Raw genomic sequence first — 26,412 nt, 5'->3', positions numbered from 1 at the left:
CCTGATCCGCTTTGGGAGCTCCTGCAGCGGGACCCACAGCCACTCCCCCACTGTGGCAGGGCGCAAGTGGCGGTTCTCGATGAAAACTGACTGTCTGCGTCCTCTCTAAGGTGGGTGACCAGAGCCCCGAGTTGAGGTGCTCTATAGTATACCTGTAAGTCTGGGAGGCCCACCCCACCCTTCTCCTTTGGGAGGGTAAGAGTCTCTCATCCTATCCTGGGTTTCTGGCCTTGCCAGATAAAGCTCAAGATGCACCGTTTGGCTTCCCTCCGATGTTCTTCAGGGGCTTGTATCGGGAGCATCTGTAACAGATCTAGCACCCTAGGAAAGAGGGTCATTTTGATCACATTTAATCTCCCCATCCATTATATCTGCCCTTTGTTCCAGCCCTCCATCTCCGTATATATAGCCTGTTGAACAATGGGGGATAGTTGGCCCGTCCCAAGTCCTCAACTGGTCTGATGATATTTCGCCCCAAATATTTCAACCCTTTGGTCTGAATTTGGAGGACCAGGTGTTCCAGCTCTTCTACGTTCCGATCTGTGTCCGGGGCGAAGGGTAAGATAACAGATTTGTTCATATTCACCTTGAAGCCTGAGAAGCATCCAAAATCCCTGATCACCTGCAGGGCTGCTGGAATGGAGCGGGTGGGGTGCCTCAAGTGGAGCATAATGTCATCTGCGTACAGCCCAATTTTAAAGGTTCTATCTCCCACCTCGAAACGCCTCACCTCGACAGAACCTCTGATATTCTGCCAATATTTCCATGGTCAAGGCGAACAGGAGGGACAGGGGGCATCTCTGGTGCGTCCCTCATTGAAGCCTGAACGAGCGGGAGAGTCGGCCATTTACTGTGACCCTGGCCGACGGGCTCAATTTACAGGGATGGTGCTCCGGAGTACTTCCCCCCCCCCCCCCCCCCCCCCCCAAACCCGAGCTTCCCCAAAACACCATGTAGGAATCCCCAGTCCACCAGATCAAAAGCCTTTTTCGGTGTCTATGGCCACTAGGACCGGATTGCTCTCCGCCATTTGACCTCTGCGCTTAGCTGCCAGCATAGCATCCGCCTTGTCCCCCATTTCATAGTATCTTTGCTTCAGATACTGGAGGCCAGATATGACCCCCCCCCTCCCCCCATCTCAATTCCTCTTAATTCTTGCCATTTATCCCTGGTTGTCTACAGTTCCCTTTCCTTCCCCCTCTTTCCCATCTGCTCTTTCCAGGAGGTGAATCTCACCCCAAAGTTTCTTAGACTGCAGTGACCTAATCCTCTTCTCTGCCCCCTCTTCGATCAGCTTGGCCTGCCAGGTGGCCTTGGCCGTGTCCCAAACTATCCCTCTTTCTACCTCTCCCATGTCATTTAGCGTGAAAAATTCCTTGATAGCCTCTCATTTCTTCTCGGAAGGGCTCATCCCTCAGGAGCAAGTAGTTGCAACGCCACAGGGATTACCTGGGTTTGAGTCCTGACATGGCAATGTTCACCCCCACCAGGTCGTGGTCAGATCAGTTTATAGGGTGGTGTTCACACCTATCCACTCTGCTGGCATGTTAGTGCTCCAGGAAGATATAATCAATCCTAGTTCTGGACCCATGGACCACTAAGTGGAACGTGTAGCCCCACGTAGCCGGGTGCACTTCCCTCCAGGTGTCAACCAGACCCTGGTCCCACATAAAATCTATAAACTTGGAACTACTTTCCCTGATACTACTTTACCTAAGCTATATAAACCACACCCTGGCTGCAGAACACTCTTCGTGTTATTCTGCAACCAGCAGCGTGACGCTCACCGTGTCCAGCTGCTGGTCTTCAGCATCTTCCTGCAAGAACAAGATTATTCTGTTTTACCTGAGAAAACACCATCCAGCACTCAGCATCTCAACTGGGCTGCAATCTGTGGAAACCAAGAGAAGAAGAAACGTCACTCACCTGTGAGTACTAGCTTAAGGACTTCCGGCGAACCGATACCACAGCTGCTGTTCGAACATTGCGACCTGCAATAAGGAGAAAAACAATATTAGAATGCGCGCTTCCAAAACATTGAATTCCATCAAATTCCATCAGTCTTACCTGAATTCCATCACGCTACACTACGCTTCCACCTGGAGCACCACAGCAACATCTGCAAAGGAAAAGAGACATATTCACTTTCAATCTTAAATAACCGCACAGCGCTGTACTTTAACGGATTCCGGGGGCCTGTTTTTCATTGCGCTCTCATCCATTCGCAGCACCACAGCGGCCTGTGAGGAGAAGAAAACACAGGTTAGCTTTAAAAAAGACAATAAAGGCGCTGCGTGCTTTCTCTTACCTAGAAACATGCCTCTCCATCCGGCACGCCAGCATCAAGACCTGCGCACCTGAAAAGGAGATGGACATTAACGAATTCCCACCATAAACAGAACAAAGTCTTAAAATTAACAAACATACCTACCTACCAGCAGATTTGGGGTCACAGCAGGCCTGGGCCCAAGGAAGACATACTGCACCAGTGAAGCAATTTGGGCAGCTCGCCAACAAACGTCAAGCGCCCATGCACAAGAAACGCAGGACTGAAAGCTCACCCTACAAATAACTAAGATTCATTATTCAGCACTGGGCAACTACGCATCCCAGGGTTCCAGATCTCAGAGCCTTCCAGACGCCCCCGGGGATATCAGGTGAGCATAACAGTGGGTAGGCCACTATGGGTAGAGATTCGTTGGTCCTCCGTTCTCTTATCTCTCCTAGTCACCCCCAGAATGAGTCTCCCAATGTCAGACTCCTCAAATGGTTTCGCTCGATAACTCTAGTTTGCTTCCTCATTGCGTGTAAGGGTGTTTGGTTTCCTCAATTTTCTCTTCCCCTTCATCTTCTTGAGGGCTCAGGGACCTTCGGGTCTTCTCTCTTGTCCGGTCGATGTCGCTCCTCCACCCCCCCCTCGTCCACTGGTGCGCCTTCACCCTTAAGGACTTGGAGCACTTGGAGCGCTTCTTTGCCACTGGTCACCCGTTAGTGGGTAGACAGGGCAAAGGGGTAAGACCATCTATATCTAATGTCTTGCTCGGTGAGCCACTTTCTCCCGACTACCATTGCTGTTTCGCCTTTTGCTGAGTGAAGCCTAGAATGCGCAGGTTGTTAAAGCGTTCTGTTTTCGTGGTCGTCCATCTTCAACAGCATGTCCTTTTCTCTGATTTCGAGGTCAGTTATCCACGCCTCATACTTCATGTCGAGGAGGTCGGGCTGCAGGTGATTATTTTCCATGCCTTCCATCTTCTCTTGCATTGTGTCCACCGTTCCCCCGAGGTTGCATATCGAGGCCTGTATATCTGTCCTAATGGCTTTAATCTCTTGCAAGATGTCTTTGAGTTCCTCTTTGGTGAGTGCTGGAGGTGGGGGGGGCCACCTCCTGTGGACATTCTGTTGGTGGTTGGGTGGTCTACCTCTCCGGTGTCCTGTGGCGGTCTCCGGAAGATACTGCAGAAGCATTTGGGCGGGAGACAGCTTGATTGAGCTGGTTATATGTGATGATTCCAGGTTCACCCCAGGGTAACTATCTGGTACTCCTAGCTTCAATTCCTGGGACTGACCTTCCTGTCTGGTCTCCTCCACTCCTGGGCCTTATCCCCTCAGCCACTACTTCCACATTTCAGGGCACTAGTACTCTGTGCGGGGGCCTTGGGGCTGGCGGGGGGCTTCTGTAGGTCATCCTCTTGCCCGCCCTGGTGTGGTATATGGCGCCCTTGCCGGGGTGCTAATCCCCCCCCCCCCACCTGCCCTGAACATTTGTCCTTTTCTCAGGATCACCCTTGCGTACCGGTGGCCCTCACTTCTGTTACAAAACTATGCCCAGGGCGCTGTATGTCACGTTCCCTGCTGGGGGCAGAAGGTGTTCTGACCTGTATTCCGTCTGCGGCACTCCCGGGGCTGGGCCCCTGCACCCCGGCGCTCCCTGGGTGGATGTGATCTCCTTGGTGGGTCCCCTCTTCGTCCCAGGGGGCTCAGCTGCCTCTAGGGCCCCTCCCATTGTGGGTGCGCTCTCTTCACTGGGGGCTGGAACTCCTCCTAGATTAGTATGTCCGCTGCAAAGTGCCCCCAGGGTTTACCATTCAAGTCCTGGCTCTTAACGTGGGGATGACCTTCCCGTGGGGTGTCCCCTCCCATTCCGGGGGACCCGGGTCACGCGGGTCGTCAAAGCCCCATGGGGGGAGTGGGACCTCCAAGTGGTACTCTCCTCTGTGGGTGGACCAGCCCTCAAGATCGGTGTCCCCTGCCTACAGCAACCTTTTGGGTGTCCTCTGTACTCGGTGTAGTCCAGTGGCCTGGGAGGTATGGCCCAGTGTTCCTCCCTCATATGGGGTCTCCAGATGCCTGTTCTTGTGTGGCCCCCCTTTGTCTCCCTGCCCCCCCTCTCTCTGCATCTGTTCCTACTGGGTTTCTACTGTTGGCGGGGGGCTTCTGGATACCTCGGGTGGTAGCTGCTGGGGGCCCCCCCCTTAGTCTCGTGGGGGAGGCCGTGTGAAGTGGCCTATCCGGTCTGCTACAGTCTAATGCCAACTCCCCTCAGGGGGCCGATCTGGGAGAGGCGGCACGCTTGTAGGCCTCAATCCGTCCCACCCTTGGCGGGCGGGTACCTCCCGCTGTCTCCTCGTCGGGTCGGAATCCCTAGGTGGAATCTCCCACGCATGGTCCTTTCCTTCAGTGAGCAGCCACGCTCCCACGGCAGCCGCTCAGGTGGGGGGGGATCCTCCTCCTCTGCCACTTGTTGTAGGCCTTTTTCAGGTCTCTGCCTGGGCCAGGGGTCTCCAACTGTCCTAGTGCGTCCTTGCTCGTACTTCGCGGGATCCACCATCGGTGGGTGAAGGTCACATCCCGCAGGGCGAGCCCACGCCTGTTCAACTCTACCAAGGTGCAGGGGTTGCCGGTAATTCGCCTGCACTCAGCCCGCCTTGACAACACCGGGTGGGTGTGTGGGCTGTTAATGATTTCAATCAGGCGACACACTCTGGTCTCAGCCTAGTATGCAGCGCACAACTAAAATGCTTAAGCTTTTATGTTAGATTCAATATTGAGATGATAAACCACTCATATCACACCCCCTTTTCAAATACCCCGGGTCACGATGGACCAGGAACCAGGCTGGTGGGTAAAGGAAATAATTATTTATTTAAAAATGCAAAAGAAATCATACACATTTTAATAAATGGGGCAGCAATCACCAATGTGATGATAACATTAGGAATGTAGGCAATGCACTTAACTCGATTCCCGCCTGGAATTAACCAAATGGTTTTGGATAAAAATGGGTGAAATTGCTAGTGCGGTTTTTTAATTTGGGTCTAGCTATAGATCTTGGGTACAATCTGGAAGTGAAATTAAGTATGTCTTGGCAAATTATACACACAGGTTACATATTATGTGCAGCACAATATCAGCCCAATCCTCAAGTCTGTGCGACCTTTTCGCCTGTTGATACACTTTAGTAATTTTAAACATGAACGATTCTGCCTAAAATTCCACAATTTTATACACAGATGTGAATTATCCCCAGTGATGTATGTACAAAATATGATGTTTGCACCATTAATGCTTTCCTTGGAATCTGTCATATTTTGTAACTTCTGTTTCCCATGCGGCAATGAGTTCTAAAAGACAATCCTTAAAATTAGATTTGAAACTGAACTTTTCACATTTTACTAATTCTTGCTGCAGAGATAGTCTTTAAAGTTTCTGTATAAAATAGTCTTTGTAACCAAAAGGCAGTCCATAGTTACTAGATTCCCCCTTTCATTTTCTTCCTCCAACTGCAAGCAACTGTCATTTCCTTTAAGGCAAGGGGGAGTTTCCCATCGTAATTGAAGGTTTTATTGCCCCTTACACTTGACAGGTTATTGTCCCAGCCTGGAGCACAGACAAATGTCTGACGAGCGTGTGAACTTTTATTGTACTGGCCCATACAAAGTTTTTTTTCAAGCTGGCAGTTTTCACTTGTGTGTCCTGGATTGATGGTGTGTCTCCCTTCCTTGGGGAAGTTTCATGACTGGCAACTGGAATGACTGTTTTTTCTGAGAGCTTTGAAATCCAGCCCATGTTTTTTAAACTCTTTAATTTCTTATTTTGGGTACTGAATTAAAACAAACCTGTGACAGAAGATGGCCTATGTGTGTATTATCACCACTAACATAAACCCTTTACATTGCTAAGTAAGCAGGCTTTCAATAACAATTTATTTTTAAACAGGCCAATTTTTCTTCAGTCAGCAAAGCCCGTTTTTCCACATGTGTTAACTGCTAGCATTTCTTTTATAAATTCAGTTTGGCAGCTGCCTCAGATTACCCGCACTGTCTTTGCAGCTGTAGTATTTTCCTTGAATGCAGGAATTTTCTCTAAAGTAGAGATACATTTGTACTTGACCTGGCTCAAAGAGTTAAGTCTCTTTGAACTGCTGCACCTGGATACGTCTGGAAGGAAAATTAATGTCATTCAAGAATTATACCTGGTTTTGGTGAGGCACAGTGAAATATCCTGGGCATGACGGGGCCTTTTGAATCACGGTGGTTTCAGAATGAACAGATGGAATTAGCGTAAAAACAGCATTTTTAAAGGGGGAAAATGTTTCATTTTGAAGGGGATTTTGGCTTTTTCAGCAAAGCAGTGCTGCCTGTTTACTTGATTCTATGTGTTTGGGAACACACTGGCATACTTTTTCAGTGTGTCCCCTGGTTCCATTTTGCCTGAAGTGTGCTAGGCAGGTTGGTGCAGCCATTTATTTTTATTTTGTTGTTGCTGCCAAACCGCAGTTTTGAGGATCTGGTGCACACAGGAGCCAGTGCAGCCAGGTTGCTGTTTCTTGCGCAAATGCAGCTTAGTAATGTGGGGCAATGCCGCAGAGTGGGTCAATATATCCCACAGGGCTCTGCTGTGAAGGTCTCCTAGCTGGGGGCCCGAGTCGTCTCCTGACACTGGGGTCGCGGCTTCCGGTGGGGGAGCCCCTCTCTGCTGCACTGGGCTCTTCATTCTGCCCAAAGCTCCTCTCCCCGAAGTGCTGAGGGCTCCGTTCGGGTCACACAATTGCTATCCCTGCAAGGGGTGCAAGTTGCACACTAGGCCCAACTGGCGAGGATGGAGTACAAGCCTCACACGTCCTCCATGCTCCGCGCCCCCTATCAGTCTCTCGCCAAAATCGTTTCAACAAAAGAGAGGGGGGAAATGGGTTTCTGAACTACCAACCAGCAATGCCACGGAATTAAATGGCCAACTCACTAAAATCTCTTCTTCCAAAGCCCTCTGCTGCTCTACCCAATGAGTAGTTCCCTAGTTCCCTAACAATACTTGCTCCAATCAGCTGCCTTTTAAGGAGTAATTCTGGCTTTCCATTTCCCAGCTGCACTGTGATTTCCCTTTGGGCTACCTTTGCTGGCAGATTTTTTTTTTTTTGTGGTTGCAATTTGACCGCAATGGAAATTGTCATATAGATCAAACTTAAAAAGCTATATTAAATACACAATATGCAGCCATGGAGGTCCCTGCTCCCTAGCCCGTCTTTCGCCTTGTCCTCCCTCTGTCTACTGCATTCACCAGTCTCCTATGACGCAGCACTGCTCGTTCAGGAGCTTCTTGGAGAGTTCACTGTTCTCACCCGAAGTAAATGTCACACAAGCATCTGTAAGCTGTCACAGCAACAGAGTTAGGAGGTTGTGATCTTCAGACCGTGAAATGCCCGAAGCTGGTGTTGCCTTTGATTGCATTTCACACCCTAGCTAAAAATACTACATGGGCTACCAATAAAACAGCAAATAAAATTCATATCAATGTGCATCACACACAGAGGAATACACAACCAATGCGCAGAATTCCTGAGGGATACAAGAACGCTCAGATCAAGCAACGACATCCGCCTGGAACCGAAACCCTATAACAGAAAAACTCAGAGGATCATCTTTCTCTGACCAGGCACCGAAAACTTGGAATTACCTATCAAAGAATATACGGAACACAAGAAACCACCTAGTATTCAGGAAACTGCTCAAATCCTGGCTCTTCACTGCGTAACTAGACCACCCACAAGAACGCCCACGCAGCTAAACAATGAATAAAGATACCGATCTAGGTTGCCACCAAACATCTGAACACGAACAGAATCCAAGTAACACACCCCACGACCTACCATAAGACATTGAGAGCCACAAGAGGACACTAAAGACTGAAAGCATAGACCGACCAAGACAAATGCACTTGGACTCATCCACAGCATCCTGGCCTGTACCACACTTGAAGCTCCAGCAGACACACTAGAGTAAGAAGAGACCCCAACTCCTTCCCCGACACCCAAGGAGGAGAATAGACGCTCCATCCTCAGTATACATAATTCATTAGAATACAACAGGGAGTGCTTCACACTAAAACCTAAATTTCTGTTAGGTTTAGGCCTCTCTCTCCTTATACAGGACTCCCAAATCTAGCTGTGTTTTAGGATTTTACTGAGTTATTCAATTGTTTCTCAAATCCAGCGGAGTATGGTACTATACTCAATTGCTCTGTTAGGCGTAGGCGCCTCTCTCCCACTATACAGGACTCTCATATCTAGCTGTCTTCGCACCATGCAGTATTCCCGAAATCTAGGCATTCAGCCATACTATGAAGATTAGCTGCAAAACATATAACCCACTAACCAAAAAGCTCAAACTTTCTGCATACTTAACTCAAAAACGAACACAACCACCTCTCACACTGCAAGCTGCACGCACTTCACTGCACCAACAGCACAGGAGGACTGACATCACTCCGATACTCGCACCAAAGTTCAGCGCACGGGGTATACCGAGATGACGCTGCCAACAGAACACCACTCCTCTCACTATCCTACTCCCTCTTCGCCCTACTAATCCATCCCGCCTTCTCATTTGCATATCTGCCTGGGGACCAACTCTGTTGTTGACGGTGCGCGGTACAAATACCTTTAACATTTTAATCGGCAGAGTTCTCCTCGTTCCCTAATTGGGTTAAACGATGCATATATTACTGCATGCAACGCGACACAGCGTTAACTGCTCAAAAGGGGGTATACCTGAGACGACGGCACACGCTAAAATGTATCTGGAATGTCATGAGTTGTTGTAGTGCTCGTATAATGTGCGGTTTCCTAAGCAACAGAAAACTAACCATGAGAAAGAAAGATCGAATTTGTGGCTCCTTTATGAAAGCATGTTGTATGAAAGGAGAGGAGGTTAACCCTGCGCTTGGCAAGGATAGAAGAGCTCGTAGTGCCCTTTACAACACGTATATTTTGTAGTGTCTAACCATACTTTCATATTTACTTAAAATGATGGTTACATAGCTGAAACCCACTGCCCACAGTACCTTTTTATCCCTCCTTTAGATATTTGTCCAACAAGGTAAAGTCATGCACTTTTATTAAAGAATGTTTACATGTCTTTCTTGGCTTTTTATGTCGATAAATTCACATCAACTTTTTTTAGTATTTTTTTTTAGTTTTTTAACAACTAAGCCTCTGCTGAAATACTCAAACAATGAAGTCTATCCCAATACAGCTAAATAGGAACTCGTCAAACCTCTTCTTTTTTTAGGAGAAATGACTCATCACAGCTTCGCAAAGCTAGCAACCCTGCATTCCCCTAGGAAAGGATGTCTGGAGGGTTACCAGATGGTTACGAACACTGTGCCTGCCTCAGATGCTCCAAGGTACATTAATCCATCTCATAAATTCTGGTGCGATTGATGACTTTTAACAAACAAATATACCTTGTAGCTTTTTGGGTGTGGACAAATTTTTGTGGCGCAAGCCAAACCATAGAGGCAGGTTAACATAGAGGTAAGATTGATGTAATCTTTGAAATTCGAAAGCAGATTTTGCTATTCATTTATTTGGTGTGCTAACGTGCATTGGCTTACGTGGTGATATTTCTGTGTATTAAGCCCATACTCCAGTTAGAGCTTGCTGTTCACACAAGGAGCATTTTAACGATAGACACGTTTTTGTCATTGATTTGAAACCAAAGAGGTGTTTTCTTTCTCTTTTGTGTGACTTCAGTCGCATTGTAGGGTTGTTGCTTTTCTTAAAAACAGTCGAACATCTTTTTTGTCTGTGTGGTCCCCTTCTATGTAGACTTTGTTTCACACAGGTGTCTTCATTTTTAAGTTAATGATTGTACAGTTTCATGGTGCAGGCTAAGTTCAGTATCCTGTATTAGCAAACGTCACGTTTTGATTTGGATGTTGTTGGGGGTATTATTTTACCATTTATAGTACCACTCTTCCCCCACCCTGCCACTTCTACCTCCACTCTGCTCGCTCTACCTCCACCTACCGTGCTCTCTACCCACATCCACCTACGTTTAGTTTTGACTATTCAGTGGCGCTGTAAATGCCTATAAGCCGAAACTATTGCCATGTGAAGTTAAGATGATATGATATGGTATTTGTAACGCGCCTATACACATGTTTCAAGATGGGAGAGAGATGGGATGCAAGGAGGCACACCTAGCTAGCCTGTTGGTGGTGTTGGGAGTTTTAGCCACCCATTCGCTGCCCTTGTCCATACTAGTCCTTATGGCTCTTTACACCATCTACCTGCCCAAAAAACACCCCTTAGATCTCTTTGAGCTAGATATTTGTAAGAAGATGTTTATTTTTTTTTAATGAAATCTTCTGAAAAGTAATGGCTTAATTACAGCTGTATACCGGTTCTCGGGGTAAATGGCTTAATCCAGAGTGCTTTAGGCCAATGTATTTATAAGCAATATGCCTCTACGTTGGTTGCATTGAGTTACTGTTAAATACAAGCATTACAACTATTTTGTTCTGGGTAGTAGCCTAGAGGTGCATGGTAAATTGTATACAGTGTACGTTTGATCCCCGGACCACACAGATACGATCTGAGACACACATTCTGTTTTTTGAGATTGTGTACAATTGTGCATTAGGAAACCTCTAAAAGATTTTTATAGCCTAAAAGGTCATATGTAACAGATAGCAATGTTTAGTTTGCATCTTGCATCCAAGTTAGATTTGTGACATGCCGTGTTAGCATCTAGTTCTCCAGCGATAACCTCTCCTCAATGTTTGATACCTAAAGCTGTTTTTAGCTGCTGATGAGTCTTATTCAGCCAGATGGAGAAAAGGCCTTGCAAATTCTTTGCATCCCGCTAGACCTGCATGTCAAGTAACTTAGTTTACGTACATGACCCAATGGCGACTGGGTGGAGAAAGGTTTACCCTCGCTTTTTGTAAAATGGTCCAGGGCACCATAAGCTTACTTAATGTTTGGTGTACTGCTGCCACCGAAAGGACAGACCTGCATTGTAACATTTATTTGACAATAATAAATGTCAAAGTTTCGAAACATCCCAGAATTTCATTGTGCTCCCCAGCAAAGTCGAGTATCCTACAAATTGTACTTGACCTTCATAAAAATCACCAGACTTTGCGAGTGGGCAAGAACATTTTGGGAGGGCTACAGTTTTTTGTTTTTTTTACAATTTTTTTTTTTTATTTTTCCAACAAAATAACATCCAGACTTTGTAAATAACCTCCATTGATACATCAGTGTTTGTCTGGGCAAACCTCCTCACACCTGTCCCCCATCCCCCCACCCTATTCCACTTACAATGTCCACCTATGGTATGTATTAAACAGCTTGAACTTCTTGCCACATCCCTATTACAACATTTGTGATGTTGTATGTATCTGATTCTGAGTGTCATCATGTGCAGGGGGCGTCAATTCCTGTATCATGTGTTTCCAGGCCATTAAATCTGAGTTCTGCTCCACTTGGCCCTGACTGGATGCTTCTTGCCACACATCGGTTTCGGCCAGCGACCATTTCTGGAGGTCCCTCAACCACACGCCTATGACTGGGCCTTTTCATGCTTTCCACCCCATCGCTATCCTACGCTTCGCCAAGATGTATGTTAGATCTCTCAATTTACTAACATGTCTTGCCTGCTTTGGTTTCGAAAAAATACCTAGCAGGCATGCTTTGGGGAAACTGAGTCTGGCGATAGGCCAATCCTGGTTAGAGTGCGGGCCACCTCCTTCCAAAATCACCGTATTTCCACACAGGCCCAGAACATATGTATTAGGTCTGCGTTGATCAGGCCACATTTCGGACATGCTTGTTCAGTTGCCTCACTATATTTTGCAGTTTTCTTTGGGGTTAAATATTCTCTGAGCAACATATAATTGGATCAACTGTAGTTTCACATTTCTGGATACTTTCTTATGATACCCCAGGGTCCTACTCCAAGCTGCATCTGGGAGCTGCTCTTGCAAATCTGTTTCCCAAGCTTGCCTAATCTGTATTAGATTGCCATCTGGCTTCGCCATCAGTAGCTCAAATAGTCTAGATATTATGTGTCCCCCTTTCGGAGATATCATAGTGTTTCTATTTCATCTTCTACCAATGCTCCCTCTGTACCTGGCCATTTCACTTTCAGTCAATGGAGAAGTGAGGCGTAGGCTATGTGCTGCCCCTCCCGTACTCCTGATTCCGAAGTGACCCCATTAAAGTTCCTCTTTCAGTATATCTGCCAATGTCACCACCCCTCTAGGTTCCCAGTATTTCCTAACATTCAGCCGAAGCTGCACATCATCGCTTTTTTTTTTTTTAAATTTCACTTTTATTGGTTTTCGAAAGCTTTACAATCACATAAATGCAGCTTACATCTCTTGTTTACAAAGAAAGCGAGCATGTAAGTAGAGTTACAATCTCTTATTTCGCATAACAAGAAAACCGGACCTTTGTTTCTAATTATATCCCACCCCTCAACTCCCACCCCCCGCACATGATATCAGACCTGGAACTAAAGAGAGCGTTAAACAAAACCATTAAACCGCCATTTTAGTCATGGCATTGGGCATAGAAGTCATGTATTGATTCAGCTGACACGCACTCGAGTCATTTCAGGCACTATACCATAATAATCCTAGGTAAAGCGTAATTCAGGCACGTTTCACGAAGCATATGCGGAGCGAAACTCCAACCAAGTGGTCTCTACAGTGGCACGGTCCCTGTGCAATGCTGCAGTCAAGCATTCCATTCTGTATATGCTCAGTGCGACTGCTCGCCATTCACTCTTGCTGGGGAGCGTGGGCCTTTTCCATGTCATGGTAAGGCATGCTCGAGCAGCCATCAGTAGGCCCTGCACCATTTTGCACGCCACCACCATCCTATCCCCAGTTTCAGTTAAGGAAAACAAAACGAGTAGTGGGTGCTTCTCTCTTTACTCTCCGTCAAGGTCCCTGATCCAGCTAAGGACTTCTGACCAGTAGATCTGGACCTGTGCGCATCCCCACCACATATGCCAGTAATCGGCCCTCCTCCCACATCCCCTCCAACAATTCGGGCTTACTCCCTGGTACATTTTGGCCAGCCGGGCAGGGTCGTATTGCCACCTGTATAGTAGTTTGATAGCATGTAATTTGTATTGACCCGATAGGGATGATTTCGCCGTTCGTCTGCACATTTGTAACCATAGCTTTGGGGAGATTTGCCTGCCCATATCTACTTCCCATTTGCCCTTGAGTGCCAAGGAGGGTTTAATATCAATTTCAATGAGTGCAAGGTACATAGCACTGATCAGGCCTTTGGAGCTTGTGCATGAATCAAGGATCTTTTCAAACGGTGTGAGGTCTCTCTGTAACTGTTGTTTCCATATTGATCTAGTCATTACCCCCTTGAGTCTAAGATACAGGAAGACCGAGAGGTTACCTATGCCTAGGGCTTCCTGCAACTCCTGAATGGTAATGAAGGAGTCATTTCGGCGCAATTGGCCTGCCCTTTCTAGCCCCGCCTGGTACCATGTTTCAAAACTTCCTGGCTCGGGAATTGCGTCGCGGATCCCAGGTGACCAGAGATGCCCCAGTGGGGCGGGCCATGTAGTGACACCCACCATTTTCCTCCCTGGTTTCCATATTGACCATATCGTGCCTATGATGGGGTGAGATTTGACAGTATTACGTAGTTGTGGTCCGGGCACCCATAGCCATTCACACATGATGAAGGGACGAAGGTGATAATTATCAAGTGCTATCCATTGGGGCTCAGATTGCTGCCTGAAATGTGGGACAAGGACTCTAAGCTGATGGCTCTATAATATGTCTCAATGTCTGGAAGACCCACCCCAGCGTTATCTTTTCTGAGTTGAAGGAGGGATCTCGGGATTCTTGGCTTCTGGCCGTGCCATAGAAAGTTTAATATCAGTTTCCTCATATCTGTAAAGTATTCTGGGGGCATTTTAATAGGGAGCATTTGAAAGAGATATAGTATCTTAGGGAGCAGGACCATTTTTATAGCATTTAAATGCCCTAGCCATGAAATGGTAAGTTTGGACTACCTTTGGACATCTTTCTGAAGAGCAAGGGACATTGGGGGAAAGTTGGCCTCATATAAGGATCCAAGGTCACGGGTGACATTAATGCCCAGGTATCGGAGCGTAGTGAGGCTGACTTTTACTCCCAAAGGGGCAAAGCGCTTGGCATCCGAGTCTCTGCGTTTATCTATTGGAAGGAGGACAGATTTCCCTGTATTGATTTTCAGTCCCGCAAGCTCTCCATATTCCTCAATAATACTAAATGCTGCCGGGATCGAGTCTAAGGGGTCAGTCACATGTAGCAAAATATCATCCGCGTATAGGCCCAATTTATATTTCCGGTCGCCCACTATGATACCCCTAACTCTGTTGTCATTTCTCAGCTTTTGTGCCAGTGGCTCCAGAGACATCACAAATAGGATTGCTGACAGTGGGCAACCTTGCCTTGTGCCTCTCTCAAGGGGAAACCAACGAGAGTATCCCCCGTTCACCGCCACTGATGTCATGGGGGAGCTATAGAGTGCTTTAATGGCACGGGAGAGCTGTGGTCCTAGCCCATATGAACTCAGTACCCTCTCCAGGAATTCCCATGAGACCCGATCAAAGGCCTTCTCGGCATCGAGAGACGGAAGGGACGGGTCTCCTTCCATCTCCTGCGCTTCATGGATTAAATGCAGCGTTTTCCTCATCGTATCCGCGCCTTGTCTGCCAAGGACGAATCCAACTTGGTCGGAATTTATCAATCTAGGGAGGAATGTTTCTAACGGGGCCGCAATCACTCTAGCGTATATCTTCGCATCGATGTTAAGTAAGGAGATGGGGCGGTGTGAGCTACAGTGCCTGGGGTCACGGCCTTCTTTTGGAATGACAGCAAGGAGGGCTTGTGAGAAGGATGGAGGTGCTTGGCCTGTGACAAAGATGTGGTTAAACAATGATGTAAGGAAAGGGGCAATAAAGGGGGAAAACGTTTTGTAAAACCCAGGTGTGAATCCATCGTCCCCTGGGGCTTTCCCCGTCTTCAACCTCTTGATGGCCTCTGACTTCCTCTTCAAGGACAGGCATGTCTAAGGAATCCGCTTCAGTGGGTGTTAGTGTGGGGATCCGCAAATCCTTCAGATATGTGTCTATGTTCCCTACGGGGGGGGGGGGGGGCGGGTCGCACATATATAAGTCTTCATAAAAGTTGGCAAATGCTTCCTGTATATCTTCGGGGGCTGTGACTACCGTGTCCGTGAGAGTGCCATCCAGTCTCTCGATCGTTTCAACCCATCGCTCCTCTTTTTGCGCGCGAAGGCGGGCAGCCAAGAGAGCATCGGCCCTGTCGCCCTTCTCATAGTATTTTTGCTTGAGATATTGCAGGGTCTGGGCCGTCTTACCGGCAATGAGTATTTTTAACTCTTCCCTAAGTCGGCGGGCTTCAGCAATATATACAGACCTCTCGGATGGAGAGGACTGTGCCATATCCTGGGCCCTCCCAAGCCTTCCCCTTATATCTGCCTCTACCAGGGCACGTTCACGTTTTTTATCGGCTCCCTCCTTTATTAGTATTCCCCTCAGCGTTGCTTTGGCGGCTTCCCAAACGTAGGTCTTCCCCACCTCCCCTGTATCATTGATCTGGAAAAACTGCTTGATTTCAGTCTCGAGGTTTTCCCTGAAGACCGAGTCAGCCCATAAGGAATCATTACATCTCCATTTGGAGTTTCGTGGGGCTAGATCGTGCCAGGGTATATCCACCATCACCATGTCGTGGTCCGTCCATGCAGAGATTTGTATACTAGCTGCCTGCAGGATGCGCAATAGGTGCTCGGAGAGGAAAATGTAATCAATGCAATTAAGTGTGTCATGGGGGAGGGAATGGAAAGTGAAGCCTCTCCAACGAGTGTAAGTGGCGCCAGGAATCGGTGAGGTCAAGGGACAGTTTGATGCTTGCCTCGTTTTTGGTACCGGGTGGGTCTACTGTATCTGCTTTAGATTGTCTGTCTAAGGAGCTGTCCATCCATGTGTTAAAATCCCCGCCGAGGACCGTGTGTCCTCTGGCCATTCCAAAGACCTTCTCACTGATTCTATGCAGAAATCTGTTTTGCCCCTGATTAGGTGCGTAAAGTGTAGCAAGGGTGACTTTCGTGCCCCTTATGTTAGCAATGACCATGAGAGCCCTCCCCTCCTGATCTGTCCATGTCTCCATGATTGTGCTCCGCAGGCTTTTGCGGATTATGATCCCCACTTCCGCTTTCTTCAAAGTGCCCGAGCTCCAAAAGGTTGGTCCAACTTCCCGGGATGGGATCGCTCTCTCCTCACCCTTTCGATATCGCGTTTCCTGAAGGAAAAGAATGTCAATTTTCGATCTCCTAAATTCCCTGGCCACCATGGATCTTTTGATAGGGGAGTTCAGTCCCTTGACATTAAGTGTGCAGATGCGTATCGTGTCCGTGCAGAGTGTATGCCATTTTAAGTTATGTACGTGTATGTGCGCGTCGAGTACGCCTGTGTCCATGCCATTTTCGTGTGTGGAGCCCTCACATTTACGCATATTGTGCTGTTCCTCTCTTCGTCTGAGTTGTGCTCGATGAAATATTCCCCACCCGCCCTCCCCTCCCCACCCCACCCCCCCTATCCTCTTTATGATCGGCGCCCGATCCGTCTGGGTTAACCTCACCCAGTCGAACTCGGACCATCAGTGGTGACCGCAAGAACAAGCGGTCCCATCTTACTACAAGCATATATAACAGTGAGCCCCCAACAGACAACTCATACAAAAACTTTAACAATCCGCAGCTTTGGAATAGTACTATCAACTCCCCCCAGGGTGTCTTTACTGCATGGATATTACTTCATATCCTTCGCCAAGTTTCTCATGCATACAAAATCGAGTGCTCCATACGCTCGGGCAGGTTAACATATTGCAGTCGAGGAGCGCCTCGAGGGAGACATGTGGAACAATGATCTTCAGTATGCGAATACCATCCCAGTTGACACTGCGACCTGGTTACGCGCCACCCCGGGCGGGGTCCTAAGTGGCATGGTCGGGCAAAAGTGCCCGTCAGAAGAAGCTATTATCCTCAGCAATTGTGCACACAAGTCCTCTGTCCAAGTTAATGTTCCATATCTTGCGAGTTATTCATCCTCCGAAATTTCCTGGACCCCTGGATCCGCCTCCTACGGGGACCCTTGATATGCCATTCAGCTCCCTTTTTGTTTGGATCCCCCTGGGAGGAGTCCTCTGCTTGGTCGCCCAGGAGATTAGCTGTGCAGTCTGTAATTTCCTTTTCCGAAGCGAGCTTTATTGTCGAGCCTTGCCACTCAAAGGTGAGAGAGAACGGGTAACCCCAGCGATATCTGTTTCCCTTGTCCTTCAACAACTTTGTAATTGGGATACATTTCCTCCTCAGGGCAAGCGTGAGTGATGATAAGTCGGGGGCGGGGGGTCTCGTGGTGGGGGCTCAACCCACTTTCCGGGACCCTTGCGCGGAGCTCACACGGGGAACGTCTCCATCCGTGCGCCCCCTGGTGGCCGATGACATCATCGCTTTTTAGTGTCACCAGTGGGATCTGAGGCGTGTATAGGGTGTTGCTTTGCCCAAAAAGCGGCAGGCCCACTGCCACAATGTCATGCCTTGCTTCAGCAACAGAGGGGGCGTGGGATCCTGTGATATCGTGGCCCATACCATCACTTTCAGAAAGAATGGGGTGCATGCCGGTTGTAGTAACTGTGTTTTTGGTCTGTTCATCAGATAGCCAATACGTGGCAAACTGTAGTAGGCACACCACAAAATACCCCTTGAAATCCGGCACTTTTATCCCTTCTTGTTCGTATGACCTCATTTCTTCGGCGCCAATCTACATCTCAAGTTATGCCATAGGAAACTGACAGTTGTGTTCAGTGTCCTAAAGAAGGCTTTGGATATATTATATGGGACGTTTATAAAATAATGAAGCAGGCTTGTGAGCACTACCATTTTCAACAACGCGGCCCTTCCATTAATGAAGTGGCAGCTTGGCCCAAAATTTCATGGAGTTCTCTATTTTAGTCCCCGCCTTCAACGTATTCTGCTCATGTTCTGGAATTATGGAAAATGTCAACTCCCAGGTATCTAAATGTGCCCATTTCCCATTTAATCAGTAACAACGGTAATGCGCTCCGGGGACTTACTTTGTACCCTGCAAGGGGGAATAAGCTTGACTTGTGTGCATTTATTGTAATCCCAGGAAGGTCTGCATACCGCTCAAGCACATCCAATATGTATTGTAAATTGGTCTCTGGTTGTTGTAGCTAAAGAAGCATATCATCCGCATACAGGTAGATCAGGTGTGTACTACCCCGTATTCTGATGCTTGCCTCCTGATATTCATTCCGTAAGTATACCTCTAACAGCTCTAAGGTCAATATAAATAACATGGGAGACTAAGGACAGCCCTGCCTGGTGCCCTTGCTTAACTCCCATTGTTCTGATATTGTGGTGCCTGTCTTGACTCTCGCTACCGGGTTGCTCTACAGTAGTTAAACCCATTTGATATATATAGGGCCAATACCAAAACTTCTCAAGACCACTAGTAGTCATGGCCACCTGACTGAATTGAATGCTTTGACTGCATCCAGTGAGGTTACTGCCATGAGCTGGATGCTATCCTGGGTATGGTGAATGACGTGGTGCAATCGTCTTAAATTATATGTGATATTTCTATTGGGGACATACCCTAACTGATCTGGGTGTGTTACGCTCACCTGGACCACACAGGGGTGTCGACTGGACCCGGACAGCTGCAGTCTCCTTCAACGTGATGCCTAGTGCAGAGATGACTGTCTGCACTGGCCCACCTAGTCTTGTCTGCTGGACCCGAAGAAGTATTTTCCTGCAAGTGGAGACAGGGATTAACCACCTGTTGGTTTTAGTGATGGCCTCCTAACTGTTCTCGCTCGCCCCCACTAATCACCTCCGATATCCCCTTAGTAACCTTGCCTTATGTTTGTAAAAGATGAGCTCTCCATCCTGCGTGTCTTGTAGGGGCGCGTAGATACCAGTTACTTGACTGGTTTGAAGGCGTTGGGGGAGTTCCGGTAAGTATTGACTCTGAAGTCCCTGACGGGATTGGTAAGAATCAAGTTCAAAGAGTTCAATGTGCCCGATGTTCACTCTTGTCCCCTTCCTTCCTTAAATTAAATGTTAAAGGTATTTGTACCGCGCACCGTCACCAACGGAATTTGTCCTCAGGCGGATCTGTAAATGATAAAGGTGGGATGGGTTAGTAGGTTGAAGAAGGGAGTAGGATAGTGAGAGGAGTGGTGTGCTGTTGGCAGCTTCAACTCAGTATACACCGGGTGCTGAGCTTTGGTGCGGGTATCGGATCGGAGTCAGTCCGCGTGTGCTGCTGTTCGGGGTTATGTGTTGTTGCAGTGTTGTGAAGTGCGTGCGAGAGATGGTTGTGTGTTTTTTGAGTGAGATAGGTATGCAGAGTTTGATCTTATATAGATTAGTGGTTTACCTGACCTTTACCAATGCTAGCACTCGTAGTTCTGAGGAGTGTGGCACTTGTTGGCCCTCACATTCCAATCTATACGCGGCACAGGCCAATGTTTAGGGCTCCATACAGATGTGGTCATGCCAACATTCACACTTTATCTAGACGCGGCGCAGGCTGGTGTTTAGAGATCAGTCCAGGTGTGGGCAAGCTAACATTCACACATCCATCCGAATGCCACGCAGGCTGGTGTTCACGGCTCTGAGTGTGGCACATGCTCGCGTTCACGTTTTTCTAGGCACAGGCATGTTATCCTTCAATCGATCCTATCCAGATGCTACGCGGGCCAACGTGTATCTAGATGCATCTGCCGGTCTGGGTGTGTTCGTCCGGTATGTACGAGCGGGGGAGTCTAGGTCTGGGTCTAGGTTTGTGGTCAGTCTGTGTAGCCTTTCTTTGTGGCTGTTTTCCATGATGTCTTGTGTTCTGTCGAGTGGTTGGTTCTTTAGCTTGAGTGTTTGTCCAATTTGAGAGTGGCCGAGGTTGGAGTTGTTTTCATCATTGTTTTGATGTATGGGCATTCTAGTTCGTCTCCGTAGTGGTTATGCTTTGAAGAGCCATGATTTGAGGAGTTTCCTGAATGCTAGGTGGTTTGTTGTATTTCGTATATTCTTAGGTAGGTCATTCCACGTTTTAGGTGCCTGGTGAGAGAAAGACGATCCTCCGAGTTTTTTTCTGTTGTAGGGTTTTGGTTCCAGGCGTATGTCGGGGCTTGATCTTAGTGTTCTTGTTGGTTGATGTAGGCGTAGTTTGTCTCTTGGGAATTCTGCACCTTGTTTGTGTATTGCTCTGTGCGTGATGCACATGGCTTTGAACTTTATTCGCTGTTTCAGTAGTAGCCAGTGTAGTATTTTTAGCACGGGTGTGATGTGTTCTCTTCTGGGTATCTTGAGGAGGAGTCTGGCTGCTGCATTTTGTATGCGTTGTAGTTTTTTTAGAAGTCGTTCGGGCATGCCCAGGTAAAGGCTATTGGCATAGTCTACTCTGGACATGATCAGAGCGATGATGGTAAGTGTTTTGTTGGCGAACGACGGGAACGGTAGGATCCTTTTTGCTGCTCGCAGGAGGAAGAAACATTTCTTGATTACCGAGTTTACTTGTGGCTCCAGGGTGAGGTTATCCATCAGGAACCCTAGGTTTTTTACAGTTGATGGTTCCGGTGTGGTGCCGAGCTCTCTTGCCCAGGGTATGTAGTTGATGTCTCCTTTTTTGAAACAATCATTATCTGTTTTGCCTGGGTTGATTTTGAGATGGTTGAGGTTCATCCAGTTGAATATGTCACGAAGCTAATTCTCTAGTGTGGTGTTTTCTTCTCGGTTGTCTTGTATGTTGAAGATTATTTGAGTATCGTCGGCGTAGTTGTAGGATGTGAGGCCGTGTTTTTTGATGAGTTTGATTAATAGGTACATGTAGATGTTGAATAGAAGCGGGGAGAAGGATGATTCTTGTGGTACTCCGCACGTGGAAACTCTGGGTTTAGATTTACAAGGTTTCATCCATATTGTTTCTGTTCTGTTTGTTACGAAGGATTTGATCCATAGTAGGGCAGTGTCTGTTATCCCTAGTCCTTCTAATCTTTTTATGAGGATGGCGTGGTTGACCGTGTCGAAGGCTGCGGACAGATCCAGGAGAATCAGGGCGGTGCTGTTGTCTGAGTCTGCATTTGTTTTTAGGTCGTCCCATATTGAGAGGAGAGCCGATTCTGTTCCTCTCATAGGTCTGAAGCCAACTTGTGCTGAAGCCAACTCTAGTAGGCAATGCTCTTCTATGAATTCTTGGGTTATTTGGTAGACGTACGTTTCTAGCAGTTTGGCTATGTAGGGTATTTTGGAGATGGGTCTGTAGTTAGATGGGTCCTCCACGTTTCCTGTTGCGTCTTTAAGTAGTGGCTTTATGTAAGCTGACTTGAAGGCCTGCGGTACTTTGCCTATTGAGATTGAGAGGTTGAGGAGATTCCTGTGGTATTCCATGGGGGTTCCTTGTTTGAGAATTGTTTTGTATATGTCCGGGGGGCAAGGATCTTCAGGAGAGCCCGATTTGCAACTGAGTTCGTGAGAAGGTGGTCTCGTAGCTGCTGCTAGCGTTCAGGTAAGAGTCTGTTACCCAACGCTGTCCGGTAACTATTGCATGCGTTAACGTGTTGTTTTTCTCCCTCTTTACAGATGCGGCATATGAAAATGTGGAGAGTTATGGAATAATACCGCCGGTGGTAAATCAGGTAAGTCTATGGTGGTAAGAGGTTGTATTTGTTGATTCCCTTGGCTCACCTTGTTCTTGGCTCACCTTGTTTTTTCTTGTTCCCCTAGGTGTCGTATTAAGAAATGATGGAGACAGTGCCGGATCGAAAGATGCTATGAGAACTGGTGAGTATGGCGCCGTGCTGGAGCTGGCGAAGCGACGCGTGCAGGACTGATGTACTTTCCAGGTCCGGAGATGAAATGGTTCCGGAATTAGGTGAGGAATTTGAAATAAGTTTGTTTTCTAACCTTGTCCTTTTCTTCTTCTTTATTCTAGGAGCTCCGGATTCGAGGCGGGCGTGGCAGAAGACTGGATGCTGGCTGCAGGCACGCGGGCGTGGCAGAAAACTGGATGCTGGCTGCAGGCACGGTGAGCGTCACACTGCTGGATGCAGAATAACGCAAAGCATGTGCTGCTGTTTGGGTGTGGTTTAAATAGCCTCCAAAGTAGTTCCAGGTAAGAAGTTCCCTAGAGCCACGCCAGAGTAAAAAATAGTCCCTGTAACAAAATAGTCCCATCCAGGCCTCATGTAGGCTTGGACTCTTTTGCAGCATGGTCTGCATCAGTTAAGTAAAGTCTATGAGCCTGGCGCCTATGGCGCCAGGACTGATTTCTATGATGAGCCTGGTGCCTAAGGCGCCAGGACTGAACCCAGACAGCCCCTAGCCGGGGCTGCTGAGGTTTAAACAAATGTCTGGATGCCTGCTCCCGGAGCTGAGGGCCTTGGTCCTGATGCCCGGGGGTAGGCATCATGACAGCTGTATGAGTTTGTGAATTACTGGCTTCACCCTGTTAGCCATCAGAGGCGTCTGTATCTTACCGTCTTGATTGAGCAGTGAGAGGGGTCTATAAGAGCCGCATTCGGTATCAGCTTTGTTAGGCTTCAGTAATGGGACTATAATTGACTCCCTTAATGACAGCAGCAAAATGCCTTTATCTAGGGATTTATTCATCATTGCCAACAAGGGGACTATGATCTCTGCCATGAAGTCTTTATAGAACTCGCTAGGTAGTCCGTCCGCACCTAGAGCCTTCCCTGACGGCAACCTTCTTATGGTGTGTTCCAAATCTTCTTTGGTTATGGGGTCTTCGATTCGAGCTTGTCCGCTGTCCCTTCATCTAGCTTGGGGAGATCTATTAGCGCTAACGCTTCTTCTATCTCTGACTCCTGGATTTCTGATGTCTCTTCATATAACATGTTCTAAAAATCACAAAAGCATTTGCTTCTATCCTGTTGTGTCTCGCAGATCTCCCCATTCCTCGCTGTATTTGCTCGAATCATGCTACGCTCTTGCGCTTTTGTACAACCAGGCTAGCAAGCATCCAGGTTTGCCCCCTTCAGTGTGCTGCCATTCCACATATTTCCGATAACTCAGTTCACCTAATCTAGCCCAGTGTACTAAGCATTCCTGCTTTATGGCAACAGCCTCTCGGGCCTTCCGACCGGGGAGATCACTGTGCCAGTTAATGACTTCTAATTTTTGTTAAGCCTTGCATAAATCATTCTCTTTTGCGGCCTGAACCCTGTTTCCATTGGCGATTGCTGTCCCTCTGATCACCACTTTTGAAGGCCTCCCATAACGTTCCTGCTGACTCCACACTTCCTGTATTATGTGTAAACTAACCATGCACCCCTTCTCGTAAGTGTTCCCGAAATGCTTTGTCTCCCAGGGACTCGCTCCTAAGTCTACATGTTGGGATACCTGCTCTGGATGGCGGTGGGGGGGAAACTCCCCACGTAACTACCAGCGCAGCATGATCCGTCAACACTCGTGCTTTATATTCCGCCCCTCAAACTCTCCCAAGGTGTCCTCGCCTGTAAAAATATAGTCTAGACTAGTGTACAGGTCTTGGGGAGCAGTATAATGTGAATATCCGCGGGTGTAGAGTCCGCCATATGTCTGAAAGCCTAAATGCTTGCAACAATGTGCACAGGGCTTTGGCGGAGGGGGTAGGGTGCGTACATTTATCATCCGATCTGTCAAATGTAGGATTAAGCCTGCAATTAAAATCTCCCCCCATTTCTATGTTCCATCTCTGTGTGGCGTTATTAGTGAGTATAATGTGCGAAAGTAAGCCGCATTCTTTTGGTTAGGTGCATATGTGTTGATTATATATAATTCTCTGGGTTGAACCCGACCTCGCAATACGAACATCCTGCCCTCTTTATCTTGAAAGGTCGCACCCTGAAAGGTATCGACGGCGCCACCCATATTAGTACACCCCTAGCATAAGCGGAGTATGGCGAGCCCAGTGTCGTGCCCCTCCAATTTTTGACAATTGCAGTTTCACGTTTGTGAGGCGAGTCTCTTGCAGGAGTGCAATGTGAATTTTGTGACGCCTTAAGTCATAATCTTGTTACGTTTTTAATATAACTGTTAAGGCCTCTGACATTCCAGAATACCATTCTAAGTTCCCCCATCTCACTCAAAAACTCTAACACATATCAGCAGTCCAATGTTCAAGTTCAATATATACAGTGTGGACTCATAGGCTAACTCCCAACTACCTACCCCAACTCCCCTGCCCCCCCCCCCCGAACAAAACAATTGCCCAGCTCAATACCTTGTGCTCAAGCATCCCCACTTCTCGCCTCTGCTCCAGTGCCTTCTCCTGGTGCGTGGGGTGCGGTAGGCGGATACGTAACTGCTAGTATCCTAACACACACATACGATTTTAGGGGTAGGGCGCTGTTGGGAAAGATTTCATAATTGTATGTAATTCTTCCCTCCATGTGTACACCCCCAAACATTTTGCTGCTGTTTAGACACCATAGACTGTCTTTGCCAGAGAAGCACAGCCTTCAGCTTCACTCCTCTGACATGCCCTTAAGACAGTCAGTACTGGGAGACTTTGTTTCCCTTAGTCCTTTTACAATGTTGCAACTTTTCTGCACATGTAACAAGTACACAATGTACCTTCCAGTACAGTGTACTTGGGTCTGTAATAATTTTCCAAAGGCCCTAGATACTGCCAATGGACTTTTTGTGAGATGTGCAGATGTGTCCTGTACAGGGCTGGTGGCAGCACTCTTTTCGCATTATTTTTAACCCTTTCCTGCCATGTTAACCACGTTTGGCACAAATAGGTGGCCTGGCTCCAAAATGGCCATGCCACGAGGTTTTGTCCTGTCCTTTGGCCATGTTGCCCCTTTGCCTTCCCCAGGTTGAGTCGACTTGGGTCAGTCCTTATTTGGACATGCAGTTTCCCGCGAAACGCCAAGCTTTCGCAGGCTTCTGCAAGCCTTGTGTGTGTGCCTCCAGGATGTGGGCTGGGGGTATCTGTCCCCAATACGCATCCTGGGTGCCAGAGAGTCTGGAGTGATGTGAATGACTGGGATCACTGTGGTCCATGATTGGTCCACGTATGGAGTGTGTGTTTGTGAGCAGATCTCCCATTGGGTCCTCTCTGTTTTGGCGCGAAAGTAACTTTTGATAAGAGGAGGCTGAAAACCCCTATACCATGTCGATCTCTGGAGTTCTCACTGAACGAAGGGTAGGATCCATGTATCCTGAAACTAAGAAGCCGAGTCGAGGAACCGCTGGTGGACCGCTGGAAGGTTTGGCACCCTGAGCCCGCGGGACCCCTCTGCACCTGGTCGTCCTAAAAGGTCTGCGAAGACTCTTTGGCCCATTAGGATAGTGGGACCAACTATTCTCGGCACCTTCATCAAAACTTGCAAGTAAGCTTTCTCGGAAGTGTCCCAGAGCCAACCAGTGGGCTGGCCAGCTTACCCCGTTGTTTTGCTCTGTCACCACTGCCGTTTCGAGAGGCCCTCGAAACTTGGTATACTGCTAGCTCTGTGTCCGCGGCACCCTCACACCGAATTTCGTACACTTGCCATTCCTAGGTCTGAAGTGAAACGAGTGCGCCCGGACCGGAGCATACGCAGTTACTGTGTTGCCCTGCCGCGGCAACAACCTTTGCAGGTATGCTGCATTTGTGACCCTCTTGCCCTTGAAGCCTGCTGCAGTGAAACTGGGTCAATTCATCCATCCGGAGCGGAGAAATCTCCACTGTCCCGTTTGGGAATCATCACTGTATCTTTGGAACTGAAAGCGGAAGAGACGTCCTTTTTGTCGTGTTCGAACCTGCAAGCGAAGTGGACTGAACTGACAAAGTTTGGGTCGGAGTGCGCCTCAGACCGGTGAGTACTTCCAACACTAACCGGTGACCCCTAGTGCCAGGGCCCCTTTTTACGCACCAGTGGCCCCTGAGGGTCCCGCTCCTTTCCACTGCTAGTCCGAACTAGTGACTCCACCCCACACTCTGGAACTGCCTCTGCCTTCAAGTGGAAGTCCTCCCTGAATAGTGGGAACTTATTCTTCATCGCCTCATCCACCTTCCTGAG

General features: G+C 47.9%; 1 protein-coding gene and 1 non-coding gene across 7 annotated transcripts in view; both read left to right on the top strand.

Moving 5' to 3' along the window:
- ATF1 (activating transcription factor 1) overlaps positions 1-26,412 on the top strand; it is a 935,797-nt gene that overhangs the window by 50,724 nt on the left and 858,661 nt on the right. For 3 of the 6 annotated variants that reach the window (XM_069653439.1, XM_069653443.1, XM_069653437.1), the window contains exon 2: positions 9,564-9,678. The exons of the other annotated variants lie outside the window; for them this stretch is intronic. Coding sequence is in view for 1 of the 3 variants with exons in the window: in XM_069653437.1 (XP_069509538.1) it covers positions 9,622-9,678 (57 nt within the window). In the remaining 2 variants the exon portion in view is untranslated. The remainder of the gene's footprint in view (positions 1-9,563; positions 9,679-26,412) is intronic. 6 annotated transcript variants of the gene reach the window in all.
- On the top strand, positions 9,181-9,308 carry LOC138448263 (U6atac minor spliceosomal RNA). The gene has a single exon (XR_011260102.1). It is a non-coding gene; the product is annotated as a U6atac minor spliceosomal RNA (small nuclear RNA).

The sequence above is a fragment of the Ambystoma mexicanum genome, chromosome 3q (genome assembly GCF_040938575.1).
Source record: "Ambystoma mexicanum isolate Mex_15411 chromosome 3q, UKY_AmexF1_1, whole genome shotgun sequence".
NCBI classification, from domain to species: domain Eukaryota; kingdom Metazoa; phylum Chordata; class Amphibia; order Caudata; family Ambystomatidae; genus Ambystoma; species Ambystoma mexicanum.
This window is presented reverse-complemented; position numbering and strand designations above follow the sequence as displayed.